Below are 25,833 nucleotides of genomic sequence, written 5' to 3'. Positions count from 1 at the left end.
AGTCAGTCCTAAACTTTGCACCTTTCTCCATGTACAGCCCGAGATGAAACGTGTGCTCCCAGAACTGTAGAAACAGCATTGATCATTGCAAGTTCTAAATTGCTCATCACATTGGTGGAATCTGCAGTGGATCCCAGATGATCACATTTATCCAAGATTGCCCTGAGCAGTTCTTCATAGACTGACTGTAACCCCATAGCCAGAAAAGTGTACACACTTGTTGCAGCAGATAGCCCAAGGGGAGCTTGGATGATGTGTAATTGCTGGAACAGTCTTGGAGTTGTTGCAAAAGTCCTATCCATAAACCATGTGGTACTGTGAGCTATATGTGTAAGTGCCTGGTTGGTTGCTAACACTATAATTCTCTCTGTTGACTTAGGTCCATTGTCATAAATGAGGAAATCCTGGTATTCTGGAGCTCCTGTACTTTTCCATTCACCATCAATATGCTCCAATTCTCGCAGTGATGTTGGGTCTTTTGGCAGTGCTCCTTTCTGTAGATGTCTAACATTATGCTTCAGGAGTCAAGTCTACTGCTGCCACAACGAACTTCGAGTTGCTGCTGACAAATGGCATTTCACAGAAAGTAGTTGCTTTACCTCCAAATCTGTAATGGCGCAACCTTCGCAAGAAAATCCATTCCTTTGTGAACATTCCCAATGTATATGTCTATTTTTTTAACTCTTCTTAATGTATAAGAAGCCTTCTGTACACAATTCAGGGCCTCCTTTATTGTTCTTGATGATCTCCATGGTGGTACCCTCCCTGTCAAGCTTTGGATGCTCCAGATGGTTGCCTAGCACATATAAAATACTACTCAAACCACCACAGTGTGTACCAAGCTCCTCAATCTTCGCTTCAGTCTGAACAACTCCTGTGTTGGACTCTTTCTCCATGATATACTTTGTTAAACAGCCAACGTGTTCAGATACTTGAACAACATGTTGAGCTTAATCAACCAATCCCGTACTGACTGCAGCCTCAGCGGATGATTTGCCTTTAATACTGCAGAGTCTATTCACCTCTAACTTTGGGTTTAGATGTGCATCGAGTGCACTGTGTCCCCCGCACAGCTGCTGACAAGTGACTTTGGTCAGTTCTAGACCAGAAACGCCTCCCATTGCAACGCAGTCCTGCTCTTCGCTCTCCGATTTCATTTCGTCCAACTTCAGGGTAAGCAAAGAATCCTCTGCTGCTGAGTGGAGAGATGCCATCTGAGAAATTCAAACAGTGGTTGGTATGAGGTGTGTAAGAAATTTGCATCATCCAACATAATAAAAAAGACAGGAGTAAGGTTCACTCGTGGTGTCCTTTACTTGGGTTGAAGGGAGAGACCCACACTCGCAACAGAGATCAGGGAGTCTTGCCGAAAAACAAACACTCATAATTTATAACAAACTTCATGCATGTTCAACGTGTCACTTGTTCATGGCATACATTTCATCGACTACTAGGTTGTTTACTTGGTTTCTACAGGTTCATTGCTCACTGCTACAAAACTTTTCAAAACAGAATGTTCCTCACCCACTAAATAGCAAGCGTTTCCATATCAACTAGACTACAACTTCTTTGCATCTAGTTACCATCAGCAACATATTTAGTAGAAACACCGTGTTTTCAATTACCTGCACGTGGAAAATTAAACACAATGAGGCGTACAAGAACATACAATCATACATTTCTGTGTCAAAACGACACTGTGAGTAAATTACCACATTCGGGCATCTTTATTACACTAAATGTTCAGTTCCTTCATTAACACGTGACTGTAATGCTCGAGTTTTTGATGACCAACGAAGCAAACAAATGAGCCAACTAGTGACAAAGAGTATTTAGGAACATGCTTTGATACAGTAAGTGATATAAAAAGAGTAGAATTTATAGCCCTGAATAATTACAAAAAAATCTTTCAAAAGTCCTGCAGAAATCAGATCCCCCAGAGCTGCTATATTCACCACCTGCAACATGTACCGTCACTAGTGTAAGAGTCACAGGAATTTTACAGCACTATAAGGTGAAGTTCACTGTGAAATTCCCCTTATGTTTACTTTACTTGTTGCCATCGCATGTAAGGGAGCCACATTCAGTTACTTTAAAAAAAAAAAAGTGTCACTAAGGCCTAAAAAGGAGCAAATATTTAAAGTTACTGTTTTAAAAAATGTGTTATTGCACTGAGACCAGTAGGAAAATGTGTATTTATTTCATCACACTCACAAACCCCATAAGTCAGAGCGACTACAGCACAGGAAACCGCGTGGCTGATAAATTGGAATAGGCTAGGTGTGTGTTTATCACCAGATGAGAATTAAAACCGAACAAAAACACCCAAATATTATAATATACAGAAAGTATATCTTCACTTTGTTCCAACTTCCTATCGTGTTCACCAGGAAACAACTGATTTTCCAATGACTTACATTTACATTTATTTAGCAGACGCTTTTATCCAAAGCGATGTACATCTCAGCAAAAGTACAATTTATGCATTACATTAAGAGAAGGAGACATAGCTGCAGACATGAAAGTCTCAAGCAAACCTAGTTTGTTCCCTACCACTTGCTGCACCGAGGTTCATCGTTCGAGTAGGTGCATAAAACAGAGGATAGACAAATCCCGATACCCTCCCACCAATATTGTTTTTTTTTTTTTTTTTTTAATAAGTATCATAAGATACACAAATGAGCAGTACAACACCAGAATAATGGCTGAATAAAGGTTGTATCTGGGGATGCTTCTGGAGTTATGATGCGAGGACAGTTACGCCATAGATGAGCTGGAGAGATCTTGGGCGAAGTGGATCTGGAAAAGGTGGGTTTTCAGACTCTTTCAGTCCCGGGCAGGTTAATGGGGAGAATTTATCAGTGATCGCTTTGACTTTGTCTCTGAAAAACAAAGCAAAGTCTTCAGCAGTGAGAGAAGAAGGAGGAGGAGGAGGTGGCGGGAGACACAGAAAGGATGAGAGTCTGTGTGGTTTTTGAATGCAGGCTGTATTTTGTTGTGGAAGGAGGAGGATTCAGTTGAAGAGACAGCAGACTGAAAAGCAGCTCAGAGTGACTGGTAAGCATCCAGGTCCCATGGAGTTTTGGATTTACACCATCTTCGCTCTGCAGCCTGCAGTTTGGTCCTGTTAGCACGTAACGTATCAGACAGCCATGGGGTAGCAATGGGGCATGCTGGTCTAGAAGGCAGAGGACAGAGAGTCAAGGGTGGAAGACAGAGCAGAGAGGAAAGTGTTAGTGGCATCATCTGTAGATAGATCTGAGAATTGTGGAGCAGAAAGGAGAGCGACCAGAGTAGCAGAGGCAAAGCAAGAAGTTGAGAGAGATTTTAAGTTGCGGCAAAAGGTGACAACGGGTGCAGGAAGAGATGAAGAGTTAGTGGTGAGGGAGGGTTGAAAGAAAATGAAGAAGTGGTCAGAAACATGCAGCGGAGTGACAGAGAGGGCAGGACAGCCACAGTTGCAGGAAAATAGAAAGTCAAGACAGTTGCCCGCTTTGTGAGTAGCAGGGGATTGGGACAGGGAGAGATCAAAGGACTGTAGGAGCAGCAGAAGGCCGCTTGCATGAATGTCATCGACATGCAGGTTGAAGTCACCCACGAGAATCAGTGGAGAGTTGTCCCCAGGCAGAGGGCTCAACAAAATGTCAAGGTCATCCAGGAAGTGGCCAAGAGAGCAACAAAGGACAACCACAACAAGAGTGATAGGGGCAGTGATAGAGACAGCATGCCATTCAAAGGAAGACAGATCATGCAGGTGAAGAGAGAGAACAGAATATTCCCACCGGGGAGAGATAAGCAGGCCTGTGCCTCCACCTCTGCCAGAGGAATGAGAAGCGTGAGAGGAGTAGTAGTTAATGGTAAGCGCTACAGGTGTGGCTGAGTTGTCTGGGGTGACCAGGTTTCAGTTAGAGGTGAGAGATGGGAGGCACAGGCTGGTATGAAGTCAGCTTTTCTCACAGCAGACTGGCAGTTCCAGAGTCCCATAGAGAAAGTGAAGCAAGATGGAAGGTTTGACAGGTGAGGATAAACCAGGCTGCAGCAGCGAGAGGGCCCAGTCTCTGGCAGCGGCGAAATCGCATGGCTCGCTTAGCGTAGAAGACTTTGATGGATGACATGTTGGATGCACGTTCCCCCCTTGAGAACAACTGTAACGGTGGCCTTCCTTGCTTTGGTAGACTCCCTTGTCTTTGCACCCCAAGTCTTCACACCAAGAGGCTGCCATAACCATTGCCGCTACATGTCACCAGCTGCTATTTAAACTGGGCTACTGCCTATCAGCTGACTTCCTAATCGAAACCGAAACTACACCAACAATGGCGACCAAAACGAACAACCAACCAGACGCGATTAATCGAACTCACGGACGGAGTCACGCCCAGAGTCCCGCTATGGGACAGAAATGATCCTGAGAAAGTCGTCTTAACAAACCACTAAATACTACTTAACAAACAAAATTACAGTGTGACGCAACGCTACACAAACAACCGATTATGATACCTATCAACTTGCACAGCTACACGACACGAATGCGCGACGGGAAAAGAGGTAGCAAACAACTACAATTACCAGAAACACCACGAACAGCAACGACGCGCCTTTACCGCAAAATAAGGCACAATGAACAGGGTCGACGGCTTCAACGCAATTTAAGAAATCGGGGCGGAGATTCCTAATCGAAACTACACCAACAATGATTACAGTGAATGGCGACAAAACAAACAACCAACCAGACGCGACTAAACGGAGTCACGCCCACTCCCGCTACAGGACACAGAAATAATCCTCCTCGGGTCTCCAACTAACTAAATGTTACTAGGAGGCTGCACACGAAGTGGAAAATGGTGCAAAAAGGGTTTTACAATATTATGAAACACACTTTCTGTGCGCGAGCGCGGTCTCAACTTCCTGTTTCTTCCTCGGCGGATTTTACAGGAAACCACAAAAACATAGTTTCACTAACAGTCTGTGTTGTTTGGCGCCACCGTGTGGCCTGGAGTGGAACTGTCTCCCGGGACAGCGACTGTATTTTGTTGCCCTTTTTACTGTCTCCCACAGCAAGCATAATAAAAGTGGAACATTTTTCTTTGAATTATGGTAATTTCCATTAGTTTTACTCAGTATATATCCAATAGAATATAGTATATATATATATATATATATATATATATATATTGTACTGTTCTGTGAGATATTTCTAGATTTGTTTTGGGTTTCTGCCACCTAGTGGTCATTTTGGAGAATAACGTTATTCTTCACGTTTTTTCTTAGTGTTACGTTATTGGATGGATAGGCCACGTGACACAAGTATAGCTATTGTTTAAGAATCAGGAAGTGTCCTCAGTCGATGTGTGTCATGCGGTCGGCTGGAGGCTGCAGTCTGTTTCCTCCTTGTTTGTGCCTCGGAAAGTATCGCTTGTAAGTTGCGTTAAGTTTTTAGTAAATTATAGCAGCGTGAATGTAATGTTTACGTTATGTTAATAGTGTAGACATTATTTAGGTGTATTTATGGATATTTGTATTTAAAGATATGTAATTAACGTTTAGTAATTAGTGTTGCTTATTGTTTTAGTTTTACAAAAAAAGACTACTTTCATGAGAAGGATCAAGGAAGACAATAGTAAAGTGATCAGGAATCGTCGATTCGGATACAACGTGAACATGCAAATATATTGAACAGGCTTGTTAATGTTCATATTTGGAAATTACTGAATTTTGCATGACGTGATTCTCTTTATTTCCACATGTTGGAACTTTAAAACATAGCTGCTGTTAAACAATATTTATTTAAAAGCAACGCAATGTGTACAAAACAAAAGGCATGTTTCGATGGAGATATTACAAACCCCGAATGGGAATTAAATCAGAATATAACACCATGACCTGAACATTAAAGCTAAAATCAGTTTCTTTAGTCTGTGTGACTCACAGGAGATATTATCAGTGGGGCTAAATTCTCACTGCGATACCAGAATCCTGGGCTGAAGTAGGGATAGAGTTTCTCTGTGAATTTATATCCAGTGAAAGTGTAGATATGAGATCTGGTCTGCACACTGTAAAAGGAGACCTGACCCTCCTCATAGTCCACATACATCCCCACCTTCTGGGGCTTCACACTCAGGTGGAGGGACACACGAGGGTCAGTGAGAGCCCTGTACTTCCCACTCCCCAGTCTGAGAGCCCAGAGACCACCACTAGGATTTAGTTCAAAATCTCCTTTCCTGTTGATGGACTCCCTGACCACTCCTAAAGTCCAGTCAGTCTTGTCCCCAACCTGCACCTCCCAGTAATGTTTCCCTGAAGAAAAACCCTCTTTTCCCAGGACACCTATCCGGCGTTTAAACCTCTCTGGGTTGTCAGGAAGATCCTGCCATGTGTCTCCATATCTCACTTGTTTCCTGTCCTCAGACAGGACAAGTTTAGGATGTGCTGTATCAGGGTCCAGAGTCACATCAACTGCGGAGGACAGAGAGGTGCTCAATTATTATATTTCGAAATGTGACCAAAAAAAAAACCACTTTTTAAACGTTATTATATATTACAAAACAAGGGCAACAGAGGGCGCTGTGTGTGTGTGTGTGTGTGTGTGTGTGTGTGTGTGTGTGTGTGTGTGTGTGTGTGCTGGCGACCAGAACAAGCCGTTAGCGAGAATGAGTGAATTCATTAATATTATTTTTGATAACAGATGTTTTGTAAGAAATTGGAATAATTAATATGTATACCTTTGAGAAAAGAGTGTTTAGAGCATTTATGTTTCAAAAGTTGTTTTGACTTAATATTACCGAACACAATAAAATGAGTTAAATTATGTCAAAAATGAAGTAAAAAATGATTATTATGATAATTATATAATCTGCTCTGGTCACACCGAACTGCTCTCAACCCACCTGTTTCTCCTTCAAATGCTGTATAAATAAATTGGTCCAAGATGCAAAGGTTGTGGAGTCACATTTATGGCTTTGTGTCCTTAAAATAAGAGAAGAGCCGCAATGGGGAGAAGAAGCAGAAGAAACTCACCTGCGTATCTTTGTGCCTTCAGAAGTTCTGTAGAGAGAGAAATAAAAATGAGACACATGGAATCAGATACTGCAGTCAGTCTGGACTTATCTGTGTCTTTCGTGTCAATTCTTACAGGACAGAGTCTCATACAGTGTTGCATAGAGTATAAGAAGAACCAAACTCACTTCTGTGGGATGAATTCAGCTCCACTCTACTTACCAGCTCTCACAAACATGTTTACTACAGCTGAACATGGAAAATACAACTAGGAAAAGTACGAGTCCATTGAAATCATTCATTTTATATAACTTTTGAAAAATTATTTTTTTTAACAGACACTAAAATATAAAAAAATACAAAATCAGTTTAATTTACAGGTACAGTTTATAGTTCTTGGGCTCTGATTCTGACAGAAACAAACCTTTCAGTCACTTTAATCAGGATGGACTCCATAAACGTCCATATTACGGACTTTTTGTGACTCCTTCTTTTGTTAAAGTACAAACACAGTAAAATACAGTATGGACAGTATGTGATGCTCTTCAGTTTCTGCAGGTACAGTAGTACCATCTCTGTTCTACTAACAGTAACTACAGCTGTACAGGAGGTGGTGATACATTTCTTTCTCACTACATGTACTGTTACCTTGTTTTACTCATAAACTCAAAAGTCCTATTGTAGTGGTATTTTTACTTTTCCATTATTAATTGTGACATTACATTTATGTTTACATTTATTTATTTACGCCCATTTCATGGACTGATAAAATATACAAACAGGAACCATTTACTATTACTGTCATATTTATTGTTCAGCTTATGACTCTGAAAAGCTCCTTCCTCATCTCCAACACAAATTAAAAGGAATCAATTATTTTTGCATCTTTTTTCCATATTTCTGACTTTTTTTTTTTTATATATTGTTTCCATACCCAGACAATTGTGCTTTTGAAAGGTGTGTTTTGCTGTTATAGTTTCATATTTACATAAACACACACAAGCACACAAGCACACACGCACTCAAAGGCACAAACAGAAACAAAGGTCCTCTTACTTACTCAGTTCTCTGGTGATCAGTTCTGTAGACAGAAGAACATCCGTGTAAATAAAAGATGGACTTGAAAAAAATCACAGATGTAGTTCAGTGGATCTGCTGACTCTCTTTCATTCTCTCACTTGTGAATAAATGAGTCTCATTCTGTTTCCTCCTTTTTGCCATTTATGCACATTTACTATATCAGAATATTTGTATTTTTGTGTCATTCTACAGTAGGTTCATGTTTTGACACAATACACACACACACATTGACTGAAACCACTTGTCCTAAGCACGGTCACTGTTTCAGTCAATATGTGTGTGTGTTTGTATTTTCACTTTCATCCAACTTTCCCACAATCGTGTCCCGGAAACAATTCTCCGATGACTTCACCTTCTTGGGAGTATTTTGTGAAAATTATACAAGTCCAAATCCTAGGAAAATCTATGTTGTATGTTAACAGACGTTCTGAATGTGGGATGATGAGGGTAATCTGTTAATTATGCATAGGAAGCTCTTGATATGGGAAACCAGATAGGTTAGATATGGCACCATGTGGAATATTTTCTCACAGTCAAGCAGATCAGTTAGCGGAAAATACACACACACACACACACACACACACACAGAGTCTGAAACTGCTTGTCCCGAGCGGGGTCACAGAGAACCGGAGCCTAACCCAGCAACATAAGGCATAAGGCTGGAGGGGGAGGGGACACACCTAGGATGGGATGCAAGGCACCCCAAGCGAGACTCAAACTCCAGACTCACCGGAGAACAGGCACAAGCCAAACCCACTGCACCACCACACCTCCGTGCTTTGACATAATATAATGGTGTATTTTTTTATATTTAGCTGATGTCTTTGTCCAAGACGACCTACAGTGTTAGAGACACTACATTAATCGCACTTCAAGCTGATCTGTAGAGAACAGATGTGTCAGTTTAAACAGAGACAGAGGAAACAATCACCAAGATGTTGTACAGGAGCTCATCTCATTTCTTGTATAAATTCATTTATAGATATAATAAAGCATATAACCTAAAAAACTATTATCTGCCTCCCATCTTCATTAAAATGGTTTTATCTCACCTGATGTTAAGACTATTTTTAGGCATGTATACATTGGGGTATTTTACTGGACTTTGTCAGGTGAAGTAACTTTCTTACAGTTACTGCAGTAAAAGACCTTTCTGACACTTGAACTCTTAACTTCATGAATTTACAGGTTTGTGTTGTTGACCACTACACCCCCTGTTGCGTACAATTCCATCACCTTACAGGTAATTCTTGAGTTACAACACATGTAACTTACAGCCATCCCTCCTTATTATATTATTTTCAAATCTCAAACACCAATAGTTGTTATTGTTTGGGGCTCAGTCAGTGTTCATTTTTAGCAGCAATTATTATTGTAATATTACTGTTATTATAACATGACATGTGTGATATTAGTAAAAAAACATAGCAAAGCCCTGTTGCGCAATGTAACATTTATATATTAACTGCTCACATATCCTTATGGTTTATACAATATAGAACAAGAGGATTTTCAGGTAACAACAGGGTCATCAGAACAAAACCTTTTCATAAGTCCAGAACCACCTGTATTTCACTGAACAAGAACTGTGTGATCATCCATCTATCTGTTCACTCACTAACTTTCATTAAGCGCCTTTCCTGGAACTACAAACACACACTCACTCTCTCACTCTCTCACACACACACACACACACACACACACACACACACACACACACAATTATAGACTCATCAATTCAACTGAATTGCACACTATCAGACTGAGGGAAGAATCCAACACAGAAATGGGAAAACATAAACACTCCACACAGACTGAGCTGGATTCAAACCGACACCCAACCAGCCCAAATTTTTTTGAGTGTGTTGCAGGCATCAGTTTCTAAATTTGTTTATATTTAACAAACAGAATTAAGTTCATCAGTGAAAACACTGAAAATCTATTCTTTGTACTTTTATCAGTTAAATAAAAGTTTAAGTAATTGAACAAATTACAATTTTTAGTTTTTGTTGCATTTTTAGACAGTGTCCCAGCCTTTCTGGAAATGGCGTTTGTAAGATTAATGAAATTATGCAATGAAGTTAGTGTCACGAAACAGTACAGTCACACACTGCACATACATTTACATTTTATCATAATATCTTCTTACACTTTAACTATGTCTGAAACACTGGGAGCAAAAGATTTTAATATATCAGATTTTTCATTGTACAAAACTTGCTTCTAAGTGTCTTTTGCTCATGCCAGCAATATAATTTATTGTAGTATTTATGTTCATGAACCCTGTTGATCACCTGTTGCATCATAAATATAAACTGAACAGTTTTTTCTTAAATCCAAAGATTTTCTATTACTGTCTCAGTATATTTATATTTCTCTGCCATTCTATACAGTAATTATATATTTTGACACTACAGTGGTGTGAATTATTTCATATTTAGCTGATCTCTTTGTCCAAGATGACTTTAATGTAATGTCTCTAACATCAAATCACACTTTGAGCTGATCTATAAAGAGTTTCAACAGAAACACTTTCACACAAAAACTGTGTGATATTAGTAAAAAAAAGAAAAAATCGTATTACACAACCTAGCAAACTAACATTAATGCATATTAACTGTTAATATATCATTATGATTTATATAATACAGTACAAGGGAAATTTCAGCAAACAGGATCATTAGCTGATCTATAAAGCAACACTTTCCAGTGTTGAAACAGTGTGATATTAGAGGAAAAAAAACAAAGTAAAAGCACAACATAGAACCGTAGCATTAATGCATGTTAACTTTTTATATATCATTATGATTTATATAACACTGCACAATGGGAGGGGGGCGTGGTGGCGCAGTAGGTTTGGCCGGGTCCTTCTCTCTGGTGGGTCTGAGGTTTGAGTCCTGTTTAGGGTGCCTTTTGATGGACTGGCATCCTGTCCTGGGTGTGTCCCCTCCCCCTCCAGCCTCACACACTGCTTTGCTGGGTTAGGCTCTGGCTCACCGCGACCCCCCTCGAGACAAGCAGTTTCAGACAGTGTGTGTGTGTGTGTGTGAGTGAGTGTGTGTGAGTAGAAGGGGAACTCTGGCAAACAGGATCATGAGAAAGAAACCTCGTAATAAGACCAAGACTGTTGTTCAGGACCAGGTCCGCACTCGTTCACTCCCACATAGAACTACTGACTGCTGTACTTTGTGCTCAAATACTGAATAGAACGCAGCTCCTGTTCTTGCCAGGAATCTTCCCTGTGGTCCCATGAAGCCGTGCTGCTTTGCAAGACCCCAGGAGGGGATAAAAATGAACAAATATAAATTTTTGCAGGTGTTCATTAGCCTCTGATAAAAAAATCATGTTTTTACAACCTGCATCTGATGAGCACAAAAAGTACAGTAAAAACTAGGGTCAGTTTATAGTCAGCAGTTCACCTAAAACACACATCTCTGGAATGTGGAAGCATCAAAAATACATAAACCAGGGACGTCCAACCTATTTGGGACCAAAGGCCACAACCATTACTGTGAACTGGTCTGTGAGACACAGGTGTAAAAATCATAGCAAGTGACACACACACACACACACACACACACACACAGTTGCTAAGGCTGCTTGCCCCAAGCAGGGTCACAGCAAGCCAGAGCCTAACTCAGCAACACAGGGCACAGGGTTGGAGGGGGCACACCCAGGACAGGACACCAGTCCACCACATGCAGGACTGAAACCCCAGACCCGCCAGAGGGCAGGACCCAGCCACACCCGCTGTGCCATCGTGCCCCTCTGTAAGGGACACAGTGAATGTTAAATGTCTAAAGTGTTTTTCTGCATATATTCTCTGAAACTGTGCAAGTAAAACATTGTGTGTGATGTGCTTCTGTGTATAATTACATGACAATAACCCTAAACTGAAACTTAATAATAACCTGCAGTTAAAATTTCAAGCTCTTGCTATGGTGACAAAATTTTGCTGAATTTAACTAAACAACAATTCTGTAGTTTGATTCCTTTACTGGAAGGAATCTGAAACAGTAATAGAACAGAACTAGAGAAGTAAATATTTTCTGTAACAGAGTCTGTAATAGTTGATGTCAGAAGGAAATTCCCATCTTCATACAGATGTTGACTTAAGCATATATCCAACTCACTATTGTTTTCTGATAATTACAGCAAAATATCGTTGCAGGAAAATATGTCATTCAATCAAAGTTGTTATTGAATATTTTATGTGCAGTTAATGTTTTAAGATGTTATTATTGATCTTTCAGACCAGTAGGAACAAAAAGTTTATGATTCAGCAGTGAAAACACTACAGTTACTTGCTCAGCAACTGGATTTAGTTATCAAAATCACTTTACAAGCTGTAAAATCTTCAGATTCTCACTATGGAAAAAGGATCATCAGTGATGCAGAAAATATTGTGCAGAATATAAAATGACCTTGAGAGAAAATCGATAAATTAGTTTTTTTTGCAAATGTGAAAATCCTGACAAAGAAGGAAACTGCTGCTGAATTAACCTGCGTCCAACACTGACTTCAACACGGTCATTTTTACTGGTCATCTGACTGTGGTACCACGTTATACACTGTAATTCTGTCAGTCAAATATGCTAAAGAAATGAAATTGCAACATTTTCATACATCACTTTCATACAACTGTGTTACTTACCATACTGTTCTTTGATCTGAGCTGTGGATAAAAGAGTAAATATTGTAATTAGTCAGTGTGAAGAGAAATAAATGAAATTATGTCATGAAATCAGTCTCATGAAACATTACAGTCAAACACTGCATATAAGTATTTGCATGTGATTTTTAAGATTTTATCATATTATCTCATCCTTCAGCTGTGGTGGCAAGTGATCAGTCATTTAAACTTCAAGTGAATATTGTAAATACCTGAAAAAGTGAAATTCAGCAACCAGTTACTGTGCAACTACATTTTAAACACTGAATTTTTTATTCAGATTGAGCTTAAAACTCATGGTTGAAAAAATGTTTAAATATTCTTTGGATATGATATTGAATGTTATAGTTGCTAATAATAAATAACCCAAAACAAGTGACTCTAACTAGTGAATATAACTCATACCATATAATTAGTCAAGTCAAGTTGAGCTTTATTGTCATTCCACTACATGTGTGGACATACAGTGGGACGAAATTCAAATTAGTGCTGTGGGCTATGATATAAAATCACTTTCACATAATACTGCTTTTCAACTATGTTTTTTAACTTTTTTTTAACATGAATAAAACCATAAATGTGAACAGTAACTTGCTAAAATACCTCTCTTTCGCCGCAGTTTTACAAAACGGTGAATCAAAATTGTGCATCCAATAATACAAACAGCAGCCAGACTGAAGATCACAGCAAAGGTCACCTTCCAGGGATGGGCACGATGAAACATCTCACCTGGAATACAACAAATAATTCATTTCACATAATGATTACAGATTTACATCTTTCACTAATTAAAAAATAAAATAGCCACAGAACCTAAAGTCCCAATGTTTAATTTAACCAGAAGAAACCAGTAAATAAGTACCTCAGTTTTAGTCTTCAGAAAACTACAAACAGTGTGGAAACACTTTAATACAGATGGATCGAGGCACAAATCGGGACGATACAAAAAAGTTGTGATACTAGAACCTGTTCATTATTCACAGTAATTTAAACGTGCTATGCTGTGCCTCCATCGAGCTGTTTATACCTGCTATACAGCAGGCACCAGCTGAATCCACCACACCATCGCACCACTACACCCCCCTTATTTATACTAAATATGTGTAACTCACCAGGGATTTCAGTCATTGTTTCTTTTATTTCATTTAAGTCCTCTTGTAGAACTCGACAGGTGAACCTGTTGATCTCTGTCTCCTGTACAATAACACGTCGTCTCAAGATGAAGAGGTCCATACTGTCTGTGTGTGTCTCTGTGTGTCCAGCAGGGAGACTGTGTCCTTCACTGTCCATCCAGAGCACTTGAGGCTGAGGGTACCAGCCTTTAGATTCACACACCAGACTGATCCCTCCTTCTTTATATCCCTCGATGGAGATCACTGGTTGGGTTCCTACAGCTACAGAAACAGAAATAGTGTAGCTAAGAGAAAAATGTATTTAAAATGCATTGAAACTTGATTGAAATTACATGATGCATTGTAAAACAGCTTTCACCTTTAGAAATAGATTACTAGAGAAGTCCTTATGACACCTCCAAATTAAACATTAATTTCATTAATTCAAACAAAATTGTAATTTTCACCTTTAATAAGAACTTCAATGGAAGAATCGTCATAAAATTTCCCCGACTGGACAAGACATTTATACTCTCCATTGTCAGATCCTCGCAAATTTTTAACTTTTAATGAAGTGTTTCCGTTCCTCAGTTCCTCAGGGAACAGTGATGTCCTTCTCCTGTAAGATGGGATCTGCTTCTCATTTCTGTCCTCATGATCCCGGTAAAGATGTACAAGTGGGTCTTTGGTCTGAACCCTGAACCACTCGACACTCAGGTCCACAGCACTGATGTTGGGTTTGAGGTAACAGGGCAGAACAACATCTTCACCAGCTACAGCAACTACAGGATCAGCTGGACCAAGAACCTCAAAGCTCTCTGTGAAGAACAACACACACTGAGAATTGATTCAGTTGACACACAGTATGATTGAAATTCTTATCTCAGGGAAATATGTACCCAACGTGGAGACAGTGGTCTGTTGGAGAAGCAGGAGGATCAAACAGAGACACTCAGACCAACTGATCTTCATCACTGGGAGAAACGTGTACAGAAACCAGCAGTTAGGAGAGTATATACACGCCATCAATTTAAAATGAACAGTTATACAGTCATACAGGATCTGACAATAGATTAAGTAAATCAGTTTAAAAAATCTATTGATTAACTGAAGGACTCAATGTACTAGTACAAAAAATTACCAATACTGAGCAGACTGATTTACTGTAGTAACTGTTATACTTTGTGAAGCTGTTTTACAGTGAGGCTCAGTGTTCTCCCATTCTGCTCTTATAATAGTCCCAGGTTTTCTAGTCTATTTCTTTCATTATTCTTCAGATATTTTGTTTTGCAGGCCACACAGCATCTGACATGTATGTCAGAGTGACACTGAAACACCAGACACAGGAATCAGTGACACAAAGAGATTTTACTTTCAGGTGTCAAAGCACAACAAATCTGTCAAGACAAGTGTAAAAATTCAAATGGAAAAAAAAACTACAGTAAAAGAACACTTTTGCTGGTTAATTTTGTGAAAATAAAACTTTTTCAGCTACTGAAATATGATCAGGCTAATGAACTACAGAATAAAAGAACCAAATTACTGCTATTTTCTCACTCAGCTCGTAATTTAATACAGGTTGAGCAGGATCCTGTTCACATCACTGATGTCTGAATGGAACAAAAAAATTATAGTAAAGAAATCATTACATCCGTTCATTTAAAAACCCTGCTGAAAATGATCAGTGTCATTTCCACAAAGAATGTACGATTATACATAGTGGCGTTTCTGACTCAGTGAGTTTGAACTAAATGACTTTTATTTGAAGTCTGAAAAATCTTTAGGAAGAGGAGGACAGAACTATCAACACTACCTTCATAACTGGTACACTGTACCATGGTACACATAGTACTGCACAGTGTACAATTAGGGTTGGGAACTCTGATCTGAAAATTGTTGAGTTTTGAGTTGCATTCTGAATGAGTCCAGAAAGAAACCCTCTGTAGAGATCAGTAAATAAACATAAGCTGCTTTACAAAAAAAGTGTCACAAAGTACAGCAGTTGTTCTCAAGCTTTATTCCTCCAAGGATCTCAGTGCCAACAATAACATCTGAGGGTCTTCCTACACAGGTCATGATATTTACTCTCTTGAGCTTTTGCCTCAATCTTAACAAAGGTTCTTGTTGTCAAACTTAGTTTTATTAACAAAAACATATTAGTTGGTACTGTTGTCACATTGCCTGAATTTTTTCTCAGCATAAAACAAAACTAACATGTGTTTCAAAAACAGCCTGTATGTTTATTTTTAAAAGTTATTTCTACTAGTCCCTAAATTGCTCAATAATAATAGGGGTAGGAATTTTTTTAGCGATAAATAATAATAACTAGTAATTTCCAATATATAGAATTTGTCAATGAAAACATTATTCATAATAACAAAAGCTACTCACTCCACTTAACCATTATTTTTAAAAGAGACATAAAAAGAAATGTTATTTCTGGCAAAATAACAAAAAAGTAAACAACAGAATAAGGGACTGCAGAGATTTTTCATAACTTAGAGAAGCCACTCAGTCAGTGTGAGGATTGTTGCTGTTGCTTGTGAATAATGTGCTCAATGCATGGAGAAATTTTAGACAAGGCAACACGTCAGTCATCCTCAAGAGTCGGTGTGGTTCTGTCTTTAGTTCTGAGCGCTGTCACGGCTGAAAACCCAGCTTCACACGGGTAGGTGTTGCTGAATGGTATCAGCACCTTTACTGCTGCTTCATGATATACCAGGTACTCTGCAGCTGTCACAACCTCTGGGGACAGTACCCCAGATGACGACGGGGGTGGGGGTTATTTTTGTCAATTGCAAGTATAAGCCACACACCTGCACCTCATGAAAACATTGAAAGAAGGAGGTCCACCAACATGGAGACTCCTTGCCCTTCCTTGTAGTGTTAGGGTTAGGGTTCTCCTTTTCTTTGACCCTTGCCCTCATAAGACTCATCAACATAAGATGCTTACGGTTACTGCTCTCAGTGGCTGTCTGTGATCGTGTTGCGTGAAGCTTTGGCGTGCAGTTCAAACTGGTAATCATGCTCTCGTCATGAAAAAAAATAAATACTTCCAACAAAACTGCATGGGTTAAAGTTTGTAACTCAAAAGTTTGTAAGTCAGGCACCCACTGTACAAACAAAAGATATGGCCTTGACTGCTTGGTTGTCTGAGGGACTGAGGTCTCATATCAAGTAATCTGACCCGGTCACTTTACAGCAAATACTCTTTACTGTGGTAAAGATGTTTTACTCTGAACTCCACAGTGCTTTACCAGCCTGGTGCTCTGCGGTTCTCACAGGTGTTCTTACCTGATCCTGTCATTCCAGGTCACCTGCAGAACTGGATGTGTCTCAGAGTGACAGTGAAATACCAGGCAATGATCATTCACTGGAGATCATGAACTCACTATAAAGAGAACGACAGGAGAGTCTGCAGTATGAATAAATGCATATTTTATCTTATTTCTGTTAGACAAATTGGTCTTACAGCACTTCTGACCACATGGAGTCAGTGAACTATATGAATCAGCTCAGGATCACAGTGACAGAAAGTGTACAAGAGTGAAAAAGCAGCAGTGTGTTACTATAAAGCACAGAACTGTATGGTGTTTTCTTCTGCACTTATTTATGACACGTTACAATGTATTTTCCATGAAATGTTTATTATTACATGTACTGTTGCGTTTTATGGCAGATTGTTTTCATTGAAAAATGTTCGCAAGTGACTTTTAGATTTCAGGCTGTGTCACCCCCAATTCACACTTAAACTATAGCTCCATTGCATAAGTAAATAATGATTTTTACATATAAGTGCATGTAGTTAAATCTGATTTATACCAACTTAAACTGTACGTAGTTATTACATGACTTCTCATAATATTGTTGGACGCAGCGCGGGGTTTGGATGGGGTGAAGAAGGACACACAGTACAGGTAGCGCTCATTTCTAACGTTCAATTGAACACCAGCACACAGGGACATGATGCTGCCGGTCAGGGATGGACTGGGAGTAAAAAACGGCCCTGGATTTCCCCCCAAATAGGCAACACCACAACTACAAACAGCCGCTACTATCTCACAATATTGTAACGACCCGCGTTACTGTTTAAATGTAAATAGTTGCATTATGGGAAATAATGTTAAACGTGTGTAACCACTGGGGGCACTTAGGGGGAAAATGGTGGGGTGACCGTGTCTCCCGGTGTGTGGAGGAGAACTTAGGGGTGCTAAGGCAGGCTGGCTGTAAGCGCAGGTCTTGGAGGAAAAGGGGTCCTCGGACCGAGAGCATTGTTCCCTTTGTGTTGGTGTTCAAATAAACCGTTCGTTATGAACGCTGTCTCCGCGTCCTTCTTCGCCCCATCCAAATCCACGGCGCTGCGCGCCACGATATTACAGCAGTCGATGTATGGCATTTATGGCAAATAACATCACAAAACCCACGGTGACCGAAATAAATTTATTATTGTATGAACTAAAATACTTGAAATCTACATAAAAAGAGCAGAATGCAAAAATGTATATGACATATGATAAACATAAACCTAGAATCTAGAAACCTGAAGCAACAGAACTATTCTACAATTTGAGTATTCATATGTCTGCCTGTCTGTGTGTCCCTGAATAAGCAAATGAATACACATAAGTTGATTTCAGATAAGTCTCAGTATAACATCTGTCACTTAATATTAAACCAATCCTAAATTACTTTTAGATTACTTATATATTCTTATAACACTTTGAATGTTATGGAAAGCAAACATTATTTTAGGTTTATTTTCAAACAAAATGGTTGTCTGGGTGATGTTATCTCAATCTTGGGGAGAATTATTATAGCCTATGTTTTGCTATAATTTCAGCTGTAGATAACGTGAGAACACCTGATTGTGCAAACTGACACGTAGCACCGTTAGAACTGTTAAATTCTGTTTGTTTTCATGTGAGTTCGTGACCAGTTCGTGGGCAATTTAAAACGGGATGAATGGGTGTGAATTTGGATATTGGCTGGGTTAGCCTGTATGCCACGATCAAAATAATATCGTTTTGACGTCTACTCTGTCTGTCATGCTGCAGCCAAGCTGAGTGAGAGTGACCATGTGTGCACAAATTATTTGCAAACTCGCTCATTATCATGTTTCATGTTAATCGGAGCAATCACCTTAGTTAGGCTACTTTATTTATTTTCTAACTCAGTAGCAATGTTACCCGACGGTTGTAGAATCGCTGCTGTCTCGAGTCGTTATGAATCAATCAATGAATCATGGAATATTCACGTCAGACAATGCGGAGTGATAAATAGCAGTGAACGTTCGGAGTAAGGATGTCCTGGGATTTTACTATAGTAGTGCTGTTCACACACACACACACACACACACACACACACACATTTTCAGAACCGCTTGTCCCATACGGGGTCACGGGGAACCGGAGCCTACCCGGCAACTCAGGGCGTAAGGCCGGAGGGGGAAGGGGACACACCCAGGACGGGACGCCAGTCCGTCGCAAGGCACCCCAAGCGGGACTCGAACCCCAGACCCTACATAACGCTCTATAGTGAGAGAGGCGGGCAAAGCCAAAGGTAACTTGATGTAACTGTCCTGACAGGCGACTCACCAGAACCATTGGCTCAGGAGCAACTGCTGTGCTGCTGTCTCTCCCTCGTCAGGGATGCTGCTGCCTGTTGCAGTGAGTTGCACTGCTGCTGGCAACACTATTGCCAAACATCTTTCTTATTTTTTTGCATTTTGTAAAGTCCGTCTCTCAGGACTTCGCTTTTTTTTCCCCCTCCTTTTAGCTTCTCCCAACCGCCTTTATGTTATTTTTGCTTGCCGTCATGAGCGCACTCTCCCTTTACGTCAGTTTCGGTTTATTATAAGCAAAAAAAAAAGATTGCATTAGCGCCCCCTTTTGTCGGCTGTCAGCGTCACTTAATCTGACACTTCTTCTTTGATGACGAACCAGCCAGGCCGACGGCCGTTCTGGACTTCTCCAGAAAGTCCATATGGCCGGTTCGTCCCTGCGTACCGGTCCGAGAACCCCGTTTCCTCAAGGGAGAACGAAGCGAACCGTTCGGTTGCCGAGAGAAGCGCGAGGTTTCATTCATTGTTGGCCGAACACTTAACCCTGTTTTATCCACAATAATAAAGCGGCGCGCAGCGTCGTGGGTTTAGTGGGGCTGTCACGTCCCCCGCAGCCGGCACATCGGCGACACCTGCAGTAATGAGTTAGTCCAGATCCTCACGTGTATTCCAATAAAAGGTGTATAAAGTAAACCCAGACGGACACTGAAAAAATGGAAGCTCTTCGTTTAATATCTTGTAGGCAACTATGGGTGACTTATACTTCACACAGCTGTCTTCACGATAAAATAAACAACATTAAACTGCAAAACGTGCGGGGCACAAAATGTGTACACGGCCAAGTATATTAGCCTACGCACGCGCGGGAGAAAGAGGGAACCGGGGAGGGGGGCAGGCAACCCCTCGGTCTCCACAATAATACGTCATCATTACACTGCTGTTTCCTAATAGGAACAGCAATAAAGAGGGACGCCGAGGAAGCCTAGATACGGAACCTTGTTTCGCCTTCTTTGTTTCCCCTCGGGGGGCGCGCGCGCGCAGTGGGTTGGCCCGGGTCCTCTTCTCTCTGGTGGGTCTGGGGCTCGAGTCCCGCCTGGGGTGCCCTGTGGCGGACTGGCGTCCCCTCATGGGTGTATCCCCTCCGGCCCTACGTCCTGAGTTTCCGGGTTAGGCTCCGGTTCCCCGCGACCCCATATGGGACAAGCGGTTCAGGAAATAATATGTGTGTGTGTTTCCCCGAGCCGTGCCACTGTGAACCTCTTCTGACATCGACTTTGCCTGTATGTTCCTGACCTCGTTCTTTGTCTACTAGCCCTCTGTACTACGTTTGCTAATCGCCTGACCCACGCCACGCCTGTCCCTCGACTTTGCTTTTGGATTCCGATTTGGCTTTATTAAACGTCTTTTTACGACAGAGGCGAAGAAGAGGGACGCACACGCGGAGTGTTTATCGCGAACGCTTTATGAATAGCGGCACACAGCGAAATAACACACTCGGTTAAGGACGTCATTTCATCCAGATTCCTGCTCCTCAATCCAGCCTCTGAACGCGGTTGCAAACACGGTCACCCCATCATTTCCCCCAGAAAAAGTGCCCGCAGTGTTTGCACACTTACGTTCCACATTTTTCCCATGTAACTATTTACAATAAGCGCATGATTTCCCGCTCAAGCAGCAGTAACGCGGGTCGTTACAATAAAACTATTTCAAACGACCTGTTTTCACTCCGAAACTCCCAGAAATATATAACATAAAGTGTTAACAAACACTGTTTTTTATGGACACTACCGTTGTTTCATGTCCGCGATCCACACCCACAGCCGCCCTCCTTACCGTGTTTTACTCCACCTCTGTACTGTGGTACATTCGACTTCGCAGTAGAAAAAAATTGATTCGAAGTATAAAATCTAAGATTTGTTAAAATTTGTCTACAGTTATTAATGGCAATATTAAGGGAATATAAATTTTATGTATTAATGTAATTAATGAAATAGCGGTTTATTTTACAGAGAAACATAACCTGTTCGCGTCACTCGGTATTCCGCTTTTCCATAAGTTTTACTTTCGTTTGTAAAATGCTGAGGAACAGAAGAGCGAGCTGTTAAGTAATATATTGAAATATTGCCAAATATAAGTGAAATATGAGAGAAGGCTGAAAAGTAACGAGCTTTGATGTGTGACTGCAGTTCCTATAATAAATATTAATGTACTGAAAAGATAATATTGCGGGACTTGGGGGAAAAAAACTGTGTTACGATTGTGAGAAAAAGAGACAACAAAGGGAAGTTGATCATTGACTTTATTACTGAATCCGATGAGGAGTTTGTTGGAATTATGATTTATTGTAGAAAAGAGTCATTTGTCAATGATGAGGACACGGATTTACAGTGAGGAGCAGCAGCAGAACCCAGAGCTCATGTCTCCTGGAGCTGGAAGAGAAAGAACTTCAGTCTTGACCAAGTCCTGTGTCTCACATTCTCTGTTTGTCATCATGTCATTACATTTTGTTTAAATTCCACTTTTTTGTCCATTTTATTGCTTTTATACACACACCTTACACACTGAGTAAGGATCAAAATCTAATCCAAACATGCAACCCAGACACTGATGTGTTGTTTATATTATACCATCAAACATGCCAAAAGAATTTGTTACGGTAGAATCAAATATCCGTGTCCTTACTCGTTACAGCTGTGTGTGGGGACTGAATTCTGGCAAGCCAATATTAGGCTAATTTAGCTGAAATGCTACTCGCTACACTTTTCTGTAATAAAGATAAAAATATATTTTTTTTCCATGATATTTCCAGTTTATATTATAATGAACTTTTTTACTTTTACTCTAAATTGTAAATTCACAAGTTAAAAGATTTACTATTTTATAGTTGCTTTAAGATTTACTGGGTCTGTAGTGTAATGTTGAACTATTGCCAGAAGTTCAACATCAATTTCTGTAGAGCTCACTTCATGCGATTTACATGTTGATGGTGCACGAGTGCATCAGCTAAGACAATGTATTTCCCTGGTGTGTAGACTAATTTAAAGTCATATTGCTGCAGTCTCATCATTAGACACTGAATGTGTGGAGACATTCAGATTCTTTCGAATTATTGCAGTTAAAGGCTTGTGATCTGTTTCTGCAGTGAATGATGGTAAGCCTTATTTTTAGTCATGAAATCTCTCAAATCCAAACAAGTCCCAGACACTCTTTCTCAATCTGAGCATATCTGCTTTCAGATTGTGACATTGTCCTGGAGGCATAGGCTACCAGTTTCCAGCCTTGAGCATCTGCTTGGAGTAAGACTGCACCTAGCCCATCTTTTAATGCATCTGTAGAGATTTTGATCTTCCTGGATGTGTAAAAGTATGCAGGATCTGGTGCTGTTGTCAAAGTTGACTTGAGCGTTTTTCATTCTTCCTCATGTTTACTTGTCCATCTGAACTCATTTTTGTGACTAAGCAGTTCCCTGAGTTTTGCTATTTCTGAGGAGAGATTTGGAGTGAATTTACCAACAAAGTTCACCATTCCCATTATTCTCAGCACACCTTTCTTATCCACTGGACTTGGCATGTCAAGGATTGCCTGTATTTTACTCGTATCAGGCTCCAAACCATGTCCTGACAACTTTTCACCCAGAAAGGTAATCTCAGTAACACCAAACTGACACTTGGCTTTGTTTAGTCAGAGTCCATACTTTCAAATTCTTTGGAGTAGCTTAAGAAGCCTCTGATTGTGCTCTTGTAATGACAATCCCCACACCACTACATCATCAACATATGCACAAACTCCATTCAGCCCTTCTATGATGTGCTCCATGCCACGATGAAAGACTTCAGAAGCTGATAATATGCCAAAGGGGAGTTGTAGGAACGAATAACGTCCAAATGGTGTGTTGAATGTACAGTATTTGGTGCTGTCCTCGTGAATTGCCAGAACCCCTGAGAAGCATCAAGTTTGCTGAAATACTGTGCACCAGCCATCTCACTTGTAATCTCCTCACGCTTTGGAATCTGGTAATGTTCTCTTTTTATATTTGCATTTAAACCTTGAGGATCCATGCATATTCTCAAATCACCATTCTTCTTTTTGACACAAACCATGGAGTTCATCCATTCTGTGGGTTCCTCCACTTTCTTTATTACTCCCAGAGTTGTCATTCTGTCAAGTTCCTTTTTTAGTTTATCTTTTAGTGTGCAAACTCTTCTTGGAGCGTGTATTATAGGCTGAGCATCTTCTTTGAGCAGAATTTTGTAAGTGAATGGAAGAGCTCCCAGTCCCTTGAAAACATCTTCAAATCTGCATACAATGTCATTTGCAGTTTCCTGCTGTGTCAATGCTACATCATGACTACTGATGCAGTACACTCATTTGACCAATCCTAACTCCTCGCGGGCTTTGTCACCAAGAAGGGAGTGATGATCATCTGGGACTACAACAGGGAGAAGATGATGAATTTTGCTCTTGACTTGTACTCTGAGTATGCATACACCTCGTGTTTCTATGTCCTGCCCATTGTAAGCTTTAAGCAACACTGGACTTTTCCAAATATTAGGCTTGATTTTCATCTCCTTTATGTCACTTATGCTTATGAGATTGGCCTTAGCTCCAGTATCAAGTTTCAGTGGGACAATGGTTCCATTTATTTCTAACAACACAAATCATTTATCCTCAGACACGCTGTTCACATTTGAGACATTTTCTTGTTTTATCTCATTGCTTTGCTGAACACTTTCTCTATTGCCATTGATCATTCCCACAAAGAAAGTCTCAGACAATTCTGTCTCTTCCACAGTATGCACATTTGTTGTTGATTTTGATTTATTCTTTGAGAAAGAGTGCTTGGAAAAGGGGGGTGCGGTGGCGCAGTGGGTTGGACCACGGTCCTGCTCTCCGGTGGGTCTGGGGTTCGAGTCCCGCTTGGGGTGCCTTGCGATGGACTGGCATCCTGTCCTGGGTGTGTCCCCTCCCCCTCCGGCCTTATGCCCTGTGTTACCGGGTTGGCTCCGGTTCCCCATGACCCTGTATGGGACAAGCAGTTCAGAAAATGTGTGTGTGTTTGGAAAAGTGGTTCATACATTTGCATTTTGCACATAGCTTCCCATATGCTGGACATTGTTTGGATTGATGCGCTGAACCACATCTTTTACAACCAAATCATGTCCCTGTGCCTGCTCTCGGTGTGGATCTTTGCTTTTTAATTTTTTGCATGACGGTGCTGACTACTGGACTGTGAGCAACAGCAGCGCCCTCTTTGTCACTGAAAGTTTTCGAATGCAGCAAAGCAAGTTCACTTTCATGACAAATCTTGACAGCATCATTAATTTTAGCTCCACTTATCTAAGCAGTCTTTCTCTCACCTTCTTTTCGTGAATTCCAAAGACAATTTGATCTCTGATCATTGAATCGTTCAAAACTCCAAAGTTGCACGTTTTTTGCCTTTAGTTTTAAGTCAGTTAAGAAAGGATCAAAGCTTTCTCTCCACATTTGAATGTGCGAGCGGAACAAATACCTCTCGTATGTTTCATTTTTCTTGGGTGAGCAGTGCTCGTCAAATTTCTTGATGGCTTCCTCGAATATTTCTCCATCCTCAGGTCTTGCGAATGTGAAAGTGTTGTACACCTCTATCGCTTGAGGTCCAGCCACCGTCAGAAGCAACGCAATCTTTCGTGCATCCGGCTTGTTATCCAGCCCAACCGCTTGCATGTACAGCGAAAACTGCTACTTGAACGCTTGTCGCCAGCTGTTGTCGACGTTCCTGGGTTAGTTTCAATGACTCAGGTGGTTTAACAGCATCATCCATCATACTTCTTTAGTGCAGCTCCGAGTACTCCTGGTACCATGTTGTGTTTACTCAATAAACACATTGAGAATGATTTCTGTTAACTGGAGTGTAGCCGCTTTTAATATTCACGCTGGTTTTTATGACAACTGTTTTCAGGACTCTCTTCTAAATCTATATCCGTACTCCTTAGGTATCCTTCCTGTACCTACCGTACACTACTGTCATCTACAGGCAATACCAAGAACAACAACTGATCTCCACAGCATCTACAGTACATCTAAGTGTCTCTGTTAATGTAATGGACACATTTGTATTTTCTGTGAGATGTACGTCGCTTTGGAGAAAAGTGTCTGATAAACGAATAAATGTAAATATATTGAAGAGACTCATTAATTTTAATGCTGAAATCAGTTTGAGAATTACTGAATATTGCATGATACGATTCTGTTTACTTCCACATGATGGAACTTTCAAAACACACAATTGCTGTCAAACAATATTGATTTAAAAGCATCACAATGTGCAAAATACATGTTTAGATGAAGAAATTACAAACCCTGAATGAGGGTGAGATGGGAAATTAAATCAGAACATGGCATCATGACCTGAACATTAAAAACAAAATTCAGTTTCT

At 40.4% G+C, this 25,833-nt stretch overlaps 1 protein-coding gene across 1 annotated transcript; it reads right to left on the bottom strand.

Annotated features, from left to right (window-relative positions):
• Positions 1 to 5,290: 5,290 nt before the first annotated feature.
• Positions 5,291 to 21,556, bottom strand: LOC114911919 (butyrophilin subfamily 1 member A1-like). Its single transcript, XM_029256432.1, has 9 exons — positions 21,251 to 21,556; positions 17,152 to 17,248; positions 14,757 to 14,831; positions 14,325 to 14,675; positions 13,858 to 14,139; positions 13,410 to 13,474; positions 8,944 to 8,954; positions 7,015 to 7,139; positions 5,291 to 6,453 (listed from the first exon to the last, which is right to left on the bottom strand). Exons 2-9 carry the CDS (start codon positions 17,162 to 17,164, stop codon positions 5,909 to 5,911), a joined length of 1,467 nt encoding a protein of 488 aa, XP_029112265.1. The 5' UTR covers positions 17,165 to 17,248; positions 21,251 to 21,556; the 3' UTR covers positions 5,291 to 5,908.
• Between the last annotated feature and the right edge of the window lie 4,277 nt (positions 21,557 to 25,833).

The sequence above is a fragment of the Scleropages formosus genome, chromosome 11, assembly GCF_900964775.1.
Source record: "Scleropages formosus chromosome 11, fSclFor1.1, whole genome shotgun sequence".
Taxonomy (NCBI): Eukaryota; Metazoa; Chordata; class Actinopteri; order Osteoglossiformes; family Osteoglossidae; genus Scleropages; species Scleropages formosus.
Note: the sequence above shows the minus strand (reverse complement) of the source record. Positions and strands in the feature narration are given on the sequence as shown.

Coding starts and splice junctions, on each gene's coding strand:
- LOC114911919 (XM_029256432.1), bottom strand. Junction 14,676..14,756: donor GACCACTGTCTCCACGTTGG/GTACATATTTCC, acceptor TGTTCTTCACAG/AGAGCTTTGAGGTTCTTGGT. Junction 13,475..13,857: donor AACAATGACTGAAATCCCTG/GTGAGTTACACA, acceptor GTTGTATTCCAG/GTGAGATGTTTCATCGTGCC.